The sequence below is a fragment of the Cyanistes caeruleus genome, chromosome 4, assembly GCF_971803275.1.
Source record: "Cyanistes caeruleus chromosome 4, bCyaCae1.hap1.1, whole genome shotgun sequence".
Classification (NCBI taxonomy): domain Eukaryota; kingdom Metazoa; phylum Chordata; class Aves; order Passeriformes; family Paridae; genus Cyanistes; species Cyanistes caeruleus.
The window spans coordinates 45390698-45404089 of NC_141704.1; the positions used below are offsets into that span (position 1 = coordinate 45390698).

Genomic DNA, 13392 nt, shown 5'->3' on the forward strand with positions numbered 1-13392 from the left:
TGAGGAAGAGGGATCACCTCTCATGTATATTTTCTCTTTGGGGCTGGACCAGGCAGCAGTGTAGGCTGCAGAAAATAACTCAGCTGGCTTGGAGGCAGAGATATGGGATTCTCTCATGTCTTCAAGTGCACATTATAGTGAATATAGTGATATATTATAGTGCACAGGCATTGGTTTCCCTCATACTGAGGGACTCTCAACTTCCATCCCCTCTGCCACACCCAACCTCACACCTAAGCAGTGCACCAAGTCTGAAGTGCACCCACTGCTCTTTATTTTTCTTTTAGCCGACATGGAAACCGGGTGGCCTGTCCTTAAGCCGGCTCCCAGGGTTGGCTCTGGGGCTCCCTCCCCGCCGCCGCGGTGCCCCGGCACCCCGCACCCCACACCGTGCCCGCCGGGGCCGTGAGGCGTTCCGGGACCCTCTCCCGGGGGCCGGCCAGCTCCTCTCCGCAGCCACCTGTAGCTACGGCCGATTTGCCGGCACTTCTCCGAAAAAACAGCTATTCTCAGCCCCTCTCCCTTCCCGCGTGTTTTACTGAAGTCAACCAAATGTCCGTGTATCAGCAGCGGAGGTGGTGTCTTTTTCGGAAAGATGCAGTGCTTGTTTTCGCTGCCGCCTCCCCGCGCCCCCCGGGCCGGTAGCGCGGGACCGGAGGGGTGTGTGGGGCCGCCTCGGCTGCCCCTGCCCCCGCCCCGGGGCGGAGCTGCGGCCCCACACGAGGCACGATTTCACCTTTGGGCTCGTCTTCGCGGAGCGCCACTGGAATCGCGGCCGTGCCGGTGCCCGGTCTGGCTGATGGCTCTGCGCTCCGCCCGCTCCCGCTTCCCAGCCCCGGCGTGGAACGGCCGCGTCCCCCCTGAGCAATGAGGGGAGCGGGATCCCCGCGCGGGCGGCGGGAGCCGCTGTTCCGCCTGTCGGAGTTGAGCACGGAGGGAGGCGAAACAGCCACCTGAACGCGGAGAAACACCCGAACCGACAACAAGTAGTCTCGCCTGGCAGGGCGGCGCGGAGAGCGGCCGGGGCCGGAGCCCGCCCGGGAACAGAAGCCGCTGTCGCTGCTCCAGCACAGGTAGCGGCGGGGCGGCTGAGGGGAGCGCGGGGCTGAGGGGGAGCGGGGGGACCCGCGGCGCCGCTGATCCCACCTGCCCTTCCCCGAGATGCGCGCTCGCCTTCGCGATTTGTCGGAGAAAGTAGCGAGCCGAGCTCCACGCAGACAGCTTTTCCCAGAGTATGCCTGCTGCCCGCGCTTATGGGGTGCACGGTATTTCTTCCCAAAAAGCAACCCTTTCCTCCCTCCCACAGTGGGGGTGGGGAGGAGAAAATATTTAAGCCTTCTTTTTTCCCCCTCGTTAAGCTGTTAGGATAATAAAAGATAGATGCCCATTCAATAATTAACCGTACACTTTCTGTTCCATCAGCTCGGTTCACACAGCCCCGCGAGGGAGAAGGGGGTGGGGACGGTGGCGGATCCATACGCGCTCGAAGCAGCAGCAGTGCCATTTCGGTCGCCTGCTGCCAGGGGAAGCGGGAGGCAGCCCGGAGCTGTGCCCGGAGCGGGCAGGCGGCGCAGCCCTCCGCGGAGGAGCGTGCGGAGCAGGCCGGCGGTGGGCGGCGGGCCGGGCCGGGAGGGCTCTCCCCCGGAGATCCTGGGAGGGGTCTGGGACGGGCCGTGACCGCGGGGTACGGTCCTCCCACGGTGGTGCCTGTGGGGCTTCTCCTCGATTTCTTCTGTTTGCGTTTAAGGCAGAAGCTCGTCCCCCACCCCGGACCTGCCGGCGACCGGCTGCCCCCCGCCCAGCGACCGGCGCGCCCCCCTCCCAATCCCCGCCGCCGCCTCCCGCGCTGTCCCCAGTCATGTCCCACCCGGAGCGATGGGGAAGCTCGAGGACAACGAGAGGGTGATCCTCAACGTGGGGGGCACGCGGCACGAGACCTACCGCAGCACCCTGAAGACCCTGCCGGGGACCCGCCTGGCTCTGCTCGCCTGCGAGTCCCAGAGCGAGTCCCCGGGCGGCGAGGAGCCGCCGCCGCCCCCCAACCCGCCGCCGCCTCCGGCGGGCGGCTGCCCGGAGCCCGGCAGCGGCTGCGGCCCCCGGGGCAGCGGCGGCGCCAGCGAGTTTTTCTTCGACCGGCACCCAGGGGTCTTCGCCTATGTACTCAACTACTACCGCACCGGCAAGCTGCACTGCCCCGCCGACGTCTGCGGGCCGCTCTTCGAGGAGGAGCTGGCCTTTTGGGGCATCGACGAGACCGACGTGGAGCCCTGCTGCTGGATGACCTACCGCCAGCACCGCGACGCCGAGGAGGCCCTCGACATCTTCGAGGCACCCGACCTGCTGACGGGCGAGCCGCCCCCCGACGGCGACGACGACGACTTGGCCGCCAAGAGACTGGGCATCGAGGACGTGGGGGCGGCCGCCGAGGGCAAGGGCGGGCGCTGGCGGCGGCTGCAGCCCCGGGTCTGGGCGCTCTTCGAGGACCCTTACTCCTCCCGTGCCGCCAGGGTAAGCGCCGCCGGCCGGCGCTCCCAGCGGGGGCTGGGGAGGCCGAGGGGCTGCTGGGGTCCCCCGAGTGGGAGCCGGCATCGCGGGGAAGCTCGCCCCGCTTGGGGTGTGCGTGCAGCAGTGATGCTGTGGTGGGCCGCTGCAAGGGGGGACGTCGGTCCACGTGGGGTGGCGATGCTTGTCCCCTCCACATCTGCAGGCAATGTCAGGCAGCACGGGGGTCCCGCCGTGCCGGCATCCTTCCCGTGGGAGTGTACGGGGGTGAGGTGGAAGCTGTGCCCCGAGAAGCCTGCAAGGAAGCCACAGTCACCCCTGGCCCGTGTGGGGGTGTGGAGGGGGTGACTCACTGGTGGACCTGTTTGTGTGTGGGTGTGAGCAGGAGCAGCCCCCAGGCATCCTCATCCACCCTGAGCGCCTGCCTGAAGGGTGCTTTTGGGGCCGGGGCAGCTGGCCTGAGGTCTTGGGCTTAGGGTCAGGTGGTGACAGTGACACAGGAGTGTGACCTCAGTCCTTTCTGAGCTTTGCTCTGTCTGTGCTCTTGGGTGATCCTGGCTCAACAAAGTAAATGTGACAGAGGGTCACCCTGGCTCTTCCTCCATTGATTTCTCAGGGTGACCCTGACTAGCTCAGTGACTGAGGGTCTGGGGACAAGACAGTAAGTGATCCTACTGACTTTCTCTCACTTAGATAGGGATTTTAGATTTTTATTCTCACTATTTTACACTTTGATGACTTGGATTTTGGTTCTGTCTTTTCATTGCAGTTGTCAGTGGTGATGTGGGTTCGCTCTCTAACTCAGGGCTTTGGGGTGAACAAATGGTTGTAATTCCTTTGAGAGAAACATGCACTGGTGTCTCTCATTTAACCAGAAAAACAACCACCAGCAGATCCTCCCTGCAATACAGGACAAAGGACTCGTAACAGGAAATGTTTGATTATAAAATGGCAATAAGTATTTTGTAGTGTATTTATCAGGATTTCCACAAAGCATTCAGAGCTAAACCTCATTCTGCAGAAAGCGTGGTTATGGTGGGTATAATCTCTTAATCAGTTCCACTTACTCCGCTGGCAGTCTCATAGATGTGCACATAAGTGTGTGGTTTAGTGACTTCAGGAAGTTCATGGAGTTGTACCCCATGGCATGCTGCAGTTTCTGCCCACTCACCCTATGAGCCTACTGAGGTAAGTTAAACAGAAAGTAAAGGTCCTCACAGTTATTACTGTCACTTGCAGAGTGCCAACGTTGTTTATGTTTTTGAAGGTTGCCTATCAGTATGTCTTCCCTCAACAGCTGGCTCCAGTTGATTCTTAAAATATGTTTTTAATAAAGAATGGGTTCTGAAGAAAAGCTACCAGAAGTGTCTCTTTGCTCATCAGTGACACATCCACATCTCGCACCTCAGCTGTCTGAATCCCAAAGAAACTTTCTCTGTCAGTTACCTGACAGACTGTGGTGTATGCCGTGATTGCCCTGCAGGTTTTCTTTCACCTACTGTCTTGAGGAAAGTTGCTGACAGTGTCAAAACTGCAGCTTTTGTGACAGAGAATCTTCCTGCTCAACTTTGCTGGAGAACTGAGAAGTACGGAGTAAATGTTAAGTGGAAGATACCAGGAGAAATAGGAGGGTAGGCGTGCTGTTGTGCCCTGGAGTTGTAGTTGGGTTTTTAGCCCAGCCTTTGACAGAACCTGTAGGTACTTGATTTCCAAATTTTCCATCTGTTCTAGGTCATCCTGAACCATTAGTGACTTGTGTGAAGATATTTCAAGTTTGCAAAATGAATACTGTAATTAACACTGTAGTAGGAAACTGCAACACAGCAATATAAATCTCTCAGAAGATAGAGTATTTACCTTTCTTAACTGCTTTTAAAGATTGTATTCTGATTTCAAACCTGGGCAGCCAGAGTAAGGCAGTGTCAGAACCATAACAACCGCGTCTAAATCTGTATTTTCATTTTCTGAAGATCTGTACTTGATCCTGCAGGTAGGGAGACAATTTTGAGAATTTCTGGTGAGTTTTAAAGCTTTAAAGTGAATTTTTATTTAAGGACTCGCATGCACTTAGTAAGCGCTCTCGAACACAGTAATTTAAGGTGATGGTAACCTTCCTTTGGAACCGAGACATTATGTTTTTCCACACCTGAAACAAGAGCCCTTATTTTCTGAGTATTCTGGCAAATACACTCTTGTTTTATGTCAGCTGAGATGATGACTAACTCTAAAAACATTTGAGTGAAGTCCTGGGCTTACAGAAATCAAGACAAAACTCTGTGAACATCAATCTCTGCCTCACAGTGTTAGTTACTGACTCATACATCACTTAGATTATGGTGGGGCTGCTCAGTGGTAAACTTCCCTAAGAACTGTGGTAATTATTTTCTTTTAGCATTACTGATTTAGGTTCACTAGTGTCTTTTTTGGGAATTGTGATGTTGATAAAAATGGGATATTTTCTGTTAATGAAATGGTACTTAATATTTGTGATTTTCTTTATTCAAAAGTGTGATCTCTAAAAATAGAAATTTATAGAAATTCAAATATAAGTTGCCATGGTAACCTCTTCAGGGATAGTGCACGCACAAGATTATTCTAGCAAGACCATCCAGTGATGTTATATAAATAGTGGAACTAGTTTGTTGACAAGAAGGTTTACTTTAGTCGAGATTCTAAAAAAATTCAACTTCTAGTGCGTGCAATCTGGGAGCCAGATAGCGACATCTACTAAACATGGGGCTTGTAAATATGAAATGTAATCCATGTATATATGATTGCTTTGAAACCTGCAACACTTTCCTTTGCTTCTTGAGTTCAGGAGTTAGGTCTGAATGTTATTTCTGTCTTCATATTATCGTTTCGGATTTCATAGACCGTGAAATGAAATTAAAGAGTGCAGCCGTACTCCTTTCACTCCACTCGTAATAGAATGATCATTCACAAAAGGCTGTTTGACACAATGCTGTTATGTAGATATGGAAATCTACTGGCATAAGGTGCTGTCATAGGAGGAGGAGTGCTGGGTGACTGAATCTTTGTGCGTTGGTTTAAATGTCTCTGAAACAGACACCTAATTCTTGCCTGACTGAAATGTGTGCACTGTTTTGTTGGTTAATATCTGTAAGTGATTTTGGTGTCCAGCGGCTTCTAAGTGCCGGGTACTTGTTTGCTTCAGTGAAAAAGAAAAAAAAAAGCAACATCTAAGTGAAATTTAGTAAAAAAAACCACATAAGTGGTTCGTAAGGAAGCACAAGAGGCAATATTAAGTGCTGAGTTCAAAAAGTGTCTGCAGATGTCCAGCAGGAACTGGAATGCCAGTGCTCATCTCAAATATCATATTTCAAAGTAATTACCTCTAAAGCATTTTTACTTTCGAATAATAGTTGACAAATGATGCTGTTTAAAGAAGTAATTAGTATTTGTGATTGATTTATCCTTGGGATTATGGATTACTCCTGTACCGAGTGCAGGAATGCAAAAACGGCCCTGAAATTCACCAGATCCGTAGCTATATATCCTTAATGTTTGAGAAGACTTCATCTGTTCATGGGTAAGGGGGCAGCATCTGCAATGTGAGGTAGTTAAGCAGTGCAGGACTCAGCATGGCCCAGGGCACTTGAGCCCTCACTGCCGTTTGCAGCAGCTGAAGGCAATTTACACAGCCCCCTTGCTATGGTTTTTATATCTAGGAAATATCATAATTACTTGGTTTACAGGGAAATAGAAATCCTAATTAGCAAGTATTTGTCAAGTTTTGTGTAAGTATATATTCGCTGCTGTGCAAATAGACCCACAAAAGCCTTGCAGTCTAAGCATCAAGATACATCTTTCAAGTATTCTTAAAAATACTGATGGTGCTTCATAATGACATGGGGAGTTGTATTTGAGCAGTGGGTGGTATTTTTGGAGGGTAATAAAGTTCCCCTTTACTGCTTTTATATGGTGTTAAATTGTCAGAGATTCCTTTCAGTGACCCATTGCATCAGCACCAGCTTTGAACATTAGATGATGTGAAGAATCAGCTGAAATGAGTGGGATGGGAGAGGGGAAAAATATGATTTTACAGATTCCCTCGAGAGGCTAAAGATACAGAAATTTATGTTGAAGAACATTCTTATCAAAGATAACTTATGTCTTTATTTGGTGATTTGCTTATGTTTTCTCCAGGTGCCTAGATACCTGTTTTGATACCTGTCAAGAAAGCCTTGATTTAGGAAGCCTGTCATGTACTATGGTGAATGACTGAAGTGAGTTATATTTTTAGGGCTTTGCCTGTTCTGATGCAAGACAGGTTTTATTTTTGGTGGAAACAACACTGCTGCAGTCGTCTGAAATACTGTGAATGGAGTGGTGAGGTACATTAATCTCAGAATGTATGTTTGCAGTTTAATAGTGAATAGCAAAGGTTTGCTTTCTTAACTGATAGGAAGCCCTTTAATACATAAATGGAAATCTTTACTCTGTCTTTTATTCAACGAGGAAAGCTGGTATATTTTAGATTTTACCATTCAATTATTTGTTAGGCAGTCATCTGTCTGAAAATGGCACAAAGAAAATGGTTAAGGTTGATGCTTCAAAGAGGGTATTCCTTTTGTTGATAATCAAAGCACAGAATTTATTTACAAGTAGAGAAATAGTCAATTACATTAAACTGGTGAAAAACAGTCATTCTGCTTGAAGCGTTTATACTATGGGAGCTGTCTAGAAAAGACACATCAAGATGTGTTCTTAATGACAAGAGTCATAATGCATTGCCATTAAAGATATTCATAGACTCTGTAGCTTCATGTATACATGAGCTGACTAAATCACATTATACTTCTTATTAATTTACTCTGGCATATTGGCTTTTGAAAGTCCTAATTGAAAATTCTAGCTTGACACATGATGTATAATCAACTAGCTTGATCTACCCTAAGTGTAGATGGTCTCTGATGGTACTGACATATCAGTGAGGTAAAATCAGCAAGATTTCTGCCTTCCTAACTTCTGCCTCTTCCTCTACAGCTGTTCTGCCTGATGCTGCTAGTGTTTCCATGGAAACAAGCCAGCTCTTCGCTTCCTCTTCCCATTGAAAACAGCCTTCTCACTGTCACTTATTCATCTGGGAAAAGGATTTTGTCATGGCTCTGACATAAATGACACAGAGATGATCTGTCCTATCATTTCAGAAATAGATGCTATTAGGTATGTGCCCATGCATACAGCCAGATTGTCTTTCAGTGACTAAAATAATTTGGTTAATGGACTTAGGTTGAATTTGCTTTGGTGTAACTGGAAGTGGAAATCAGCTAATTAGACACAGCCCAATATAGTAACAGTGTGAGAACTATTTTTAATTGAGAAATCTGGCAGACAATGTTCTCTTTTTTATGTAGTTCATATAGAATGTAGTATTTGTCATGTTTGTTTACAGTGATAAAACACTTAAATGGTTTGCTTTGAGGATGAAAATTTATCCTCAAACTGATTAAGATGGTGGTGGGAGGAATAGCTCACAACTTGGGTTGAATATTGTATAGGTTTCAGCACTGCTGTCAGATGAGGAATCATGTTATCATGTACATCATGTGATGCAGTCAGAATATGAAATAAGCGATGCAAGAAAACTGATATCTTCAAGGTCCTTTTATTCTTAAGGTGTTTGGTACCTAGTCCAAAATAAATATATCAATCAATACCCTGTGAGTAAATCAGCATTTTTGCTTGACTTGGTGAATTTGTGTTAAGTTACAATCAAAAAAAGTTCAGAACTCAGAAAAATTCTATATCCTTGATTAATATTCTTCACTGTATAGACTTTAATATACTGTAAGAGAAGTTTGTGTAAAATTTGCGTGTCCTTCTCTGCCTCAGTGATCATTGGCAGAACGTGATTGTTCTCTTCCTATGAAGGTGCCTTGCAATTGGGGTAGAAGAATAAGAGAAGAGGAAAGGCTTCCTCTACACATTTTTAATATTTTAATAATCTCTTACAAAAGTGATGTCCGGTAGTTTTAAGATGGAAGAAACAAGTTCTTCTCATTATCAAGTGCTATTTCAGCACTGTTCATTTCTCCAGAGGTGGTTCCTGCTCATCCTGTGATTCACATTCGTGGCTCATCTTAGGGAAGGGCAGTTTCCTTCAGCCAGAAGGGGAAAGAGAGCTCTCTGTATTTAACACCAAATGGGGGTAGTGTGTTCCCTTTTAATTCTCTTTACTAAACCTTTCTTTCAGATTTAGTGAAGAGAGGTCTTTCTTTAGACTTCACTTCTGTCAGCATGGTTTACATAAACATACTGATTCAGTGTAAAAAACTCGTGGGGATTTTTGCAGGATTTTGGCTGTTTTTTTGTTTGTTTGTTTGTTTTTTATTGTGAGTAAATTAGTTAAGCAAATAAAATATGGATATAGTAATAGTCAGAATATCAAGTTATCAGCTGTCAGTCTACTTAGTGTATTTCTTATAGTTATACAATTCTTTTACACACTCTTGTTCTTTCACAAGCACACACTTTTCCAGTATAGATCAGTAATTGTAAAGGAATATTTTATTTTAAAGAAATGCTAAGCAAGATTATTCAATAATTTTATATGCAGAGGTGATAGGGGAGCTGTGTCCGATCTTGCTTGTGTGTGCTCTTACTTGCAAAGAGTTTTTTCCCTGATGCAAGGGCTGACACATGAGAATATTTCACATGTCAGAAATAATTTATTCTGGTGAGCAAAATATTCAGCTGGGGTAATGTGCAAGGACTTAGTAGGATAAATTCAGATTGGTGAACATGATCATCAACATGATCAAAAGGAGCCAAGTTGTAGTGATGACCTGGTACATATTTTTTTTCCCTATAGCGGTCTACATGTGTATATGTTGATGTAACTAAATGGTAATTTTGTCAAATGCTGTAGAAATAGCTGTAGAGAATGAACATGAATTCACACATTTTTTGGGTTTTTCTTGTTCTACTAATTTGTTTAATTAACATCTTTGTTGGTACTTCATGATGACTGAAGCAGTTTTGAAGGAAAAACGCCACTTCCATCTGTTAATCAGAAGTGTTAAAAATAGAATGCCATCTAATCACATGAAATACAATTTCTTGTGATTTGTGATTTGCTTCACAGATTTCCTGGCTGAAGTGGTGGCTTGAAGCTTAAAAAATCAAATTATCTAATTATGTATTATGCTAGTGTGTTGTTATTCCCCCTGCTGCTTTTAAGTTGAAAAATCTGTGATGTTGCTGTGGTTTTGTTCCTCTTACCAGTAGGTTAATTATTACAGTAGTGTGATAATTCAGTTCCTTCTTGTTATAGACAGCTTTTTTTAGTTTCTTAGTGTTTCTAGGTGAAACTTAGGTATTGGGTCTTTGATATATTCTAGCAAAACGCTGTAAACAGAGAACAGTCTTTTAGCCCAATGCAGAATAATGTGGTGGAGTTCATTAATATGCATGAAATGTGACACGCAGTATGATCTAGGCTTGTTTCTGAAATAAGTGTAGTTTCAAATAAGTATAGTTTAAAGTGTTTACATTTTCATTAGTGTATATAGCATAGAGAATTACATTTTTCCACTTTGCCTAGTCTTCATAAAAGGGTATCCCTTGAAGATTGTGCATTTGGGTTAGATAATTTTTACAGTACTAAAGATACAGTAGATACATAATAGTAAACTTATTTTTAGCTGTTTAATCCTTACCCTGAGAGAAATAATTCTCCATTGTCAATGTCTTTCACCCCAGTAAAATGCGTGCTGTGACAAAAGCACAAGGCTATTCCAGTATTAGGGATCTGATAGTACCTGGGATTTTAGTGCAACAGAAAACAAATGCTGAAACTGAGTTAATGGCAGAGAGAATTGCATTGGAGGAGATGAAATTTAGTGGAGCTGAAAGAGGAGGCTGTGGCACGGTGCTGTGAAGTGCTGGGTACGTGTTGTTGCCATAAAGCCGAGCGCAGACTGAGCTCCCAACAATTCTGTGAGGAGAACGTGTTGGTGCCTGCTGCAGCGCTGAGCGAGAGATTAACCATCCCCAGCAGCACCCTGAACCTCCACAAAATATATTAGGCTTTTATATGCTGTGTAGTTACTATGTAGTAATTAATATTTTGTATAAGGCCTGTGCAATAGCAGAACTTTAATGTTTTCATTAAAGTAGGTTTAAAAGTTTTTACAGGAAAACGTAAAAATGGTTTTGAAGTATACAAATGTCAGGGTATGAGTTTTCTTTAGTTCTTAGACAATATCAAAGGAGATGTCTTCAATAGTCCTTATTTTTACACAGTATTTAAAAATCCTCTGAACTTTTCAAGTGAGCAATAGTCTTTATTGGCAGTTGGTAATCTTACTAATATGAATGGCAATTATGTTTAATAATTGGTTTCAGGAGTATCTCTATTTTCACTGGATAATTGTTAAAAGCTGAAAGAGATAGCTTTGATATTTTTTATTAGTATCATCAAAAGTGTTACAGAGGTCTTTTTTGTGACAGGAATTTTTCAGTATTCTAAGTTTAATTCAGATATGGTTTTGAAAAGAACCTTATTTGTCTTCCTGGTTTCTGATCCCATTTGGGAAATAAATTTTCTTGCATTTGCAGTTATGGATCTGATACATACTGTCAGATTTTCATTTGAATTTTAGGATGTAATAGATGCACAAACACATCTGAATTTCACCTTGAACATTTTTCCCTGGATCTGCAAAATTATTAAAAAAATTATAAATAACTCAGTTGGGATGGAGTTATGTCTTTCTGCAGCTTCCTGAGGAGGGAAAGTGGAGAGGGAGGTGCTGATCTCCTGGTATCCAGTAACAGGATGTGGGAAGGGTTCAAAGCTTTGTCAGAAGTTTAGGCTGGCCACTAGGAACCATTTCTTTACTTGAGAGGGTGGTCACATACTGGAACAGACTTCCTAGGGAAGTGGTCAATGTCCCAAGCCTGTCAGTGTTTAAGAGGAATTTGGGCAATGCCCTTAAAACCATGCTTTAACTGTTGGTTGAGCTGTGGTCAAGCCGTTGGAGTAGATGATTGTTGTAGGACCCCTCCTACTGAAAGAATCTATCCTGTTTCTAAAGAAGTAAGTTCTGGTTTTCCAGCCTTACCTTCTTCCACTTAAAATGGAAAATCAAGTAATTTTATTTAACAGTGATGTTGCTTCATATTTTCATGGTTTAAAACCAAAAGTGTATATAGTAAAAGACATAATAAATGACATAAATTTTTTTTTTTTTTTTTTTTTTTTGGGTAGAAATCAAACAGGGTAGGATTTCAGTGTAGGTATTGAACATCAGCTTTGCTGTATAACTCATTATCTCTTCATTTAATAGTCTATGTTAAATGGATTTAAGCACCTTAGGCATCTTAATCCTTTGGCCAGTGAATTTTATTGCTGGCTGTATTAGAGACTGTTTGCATATAGTTTCAAATTTGAGAACTGAGATTCTTGATAGCAGGACATACTTATTTTCCTGATTGCCTAGGTGATATGCCTGTGCAGCTTGGAAAACAAATGGCTGTGGTTGTCATTTGTCTCCAAAACAGGCATGTGAAACTAACAGTGCAGTGACCTGTGAATGGTCAACAGAACTGGTTTGATGCATTGCAGGTAGGTACAAGGTCTCCTTGGTTAGTCATTGCATTTTTTAGAGTTGGTGCTTTGATAGCAGAAAAAATGAACTGGGAGAATTAAAAATGAAAATAGATATTTAATAACAGGGAAAGTTACATTGTGGGAAAAGATAAGCCATTACGAACTGAAGCAAAGAATATATTTTCATTGTCTTGGTTTGTCACAATATAACCAGACAAACTTTAAAACTGGCAAAGATATTTTGGGTTGCATGTGTGTTTCTTTTGATTGACATAGATTGTTTTAAGGATGGAAGATGCTGGGTTTTTATGAACTGCAAGTTTACCTACTTAAACTTCTTGCTCCAATTGCCATTTCCTTAATCTTTTCATGAGATGGGAGCTTTGATCTTTTGATCTTTTCAAAATTACTTCCCTAATGACTAGGTTATGACATTCTTGAAAGAGCTACTGCAAGTAGGTACAATCTGCACCTCCATCCAGGAGCTGTGACAGCACTGAGTGTCTCTTAAAACTATCATTAGAGGCTCAGAATTGGTTCTTGTTTCTTCGCTCTTCAGCTGCATTGAGTTGCATTCGGCATCTTGCACTGTCACTGAATGCCGTTTCCAATGCTTTTGTATTAAAATTTACCATTTTGCTATGGCTTGAAGTGCAGTGATAGTTATAGGTACCTATCTACTGTGAATACTACTTTAGCAGCTGTGTTAGCAGTTTGAAAGTGTGATAGCTTGCCTCACTTACTGAAATGAAAACTCTGCAAATTTTCAATGACTTTATATTCTCAACAATTGAAAGACATTTAAATTTAGTGTTTGGTAGCAGAAATGTACGCATTAGTCTCTAGAGAAGTGCAGATGTAGTTTATATTGGGTTTGTATTTCATTAGAGCAACCTCTCTGGCAGTGCAGTCCTGACAGATCTGTGAGATGAAGGCATTCCTCTTTGAAATTATACCTGCTTTCTTCAGATATGAAGTGGTAATTTTCTAAAATATGAAGAAATATTAAAATCCTATTTTGTACTGCCGCTGTTTGTGTGCTCCTTGCAAATAGGGATCAGGAGGTGTGTATTGGTAATTATAATGAACAATCTTTGCAACTCCTATTTTGCTTGTTTACTGGCAAAGCAATTTTAAAATAACAAGGTAATTGTTACAGTTTCCTAATCACACTGTGAGTAATATATTGCCTCCAGAAACCCAAGACTTGTCTGTGGTTGGGAAAGTCTTTGAAAAAGTGGATGCTAAAGGAAAATGTGTGACCTAAATTTTTCATTGCAGTTCTACTGTTCAGACAAGAACAGCGTGACAAC

General features: G+C 43.8%; 1 protein-coding gene across 7 annotated transcripts in view; it reads left to right on the forward strand.

Moving 5' to 3' along the window:
• The first annotated feature begins 719 nt into the window (after positions 1 to 719).
• KCNC2 (potassium voltage-gated channel subfamily C member 2) overlaps positions 720 to 13392 on the forward strand; it is a 97811-nt gene continuing 85138 nt past the window's right edge. For all 7 annotated transcript variants that reach the window (XM_086884295.1, XM_086884296.1, XM_086884300.1 and 4 more), the window contains exons 1-2: positions 720 to 1073; positions 1752 to 2508. In XM_086884295.1, the coding sequence (XP_086740421.1) occupies positions 1876 to 2508 (633 nt within the window). In that variant the 5' untranslated portion in view covers positions 720 to 1073; positions 1752 to 1875. The remainder of the gene's footprint in view (positions 1074 to 1751; positions 2509 to 13392) is intronic.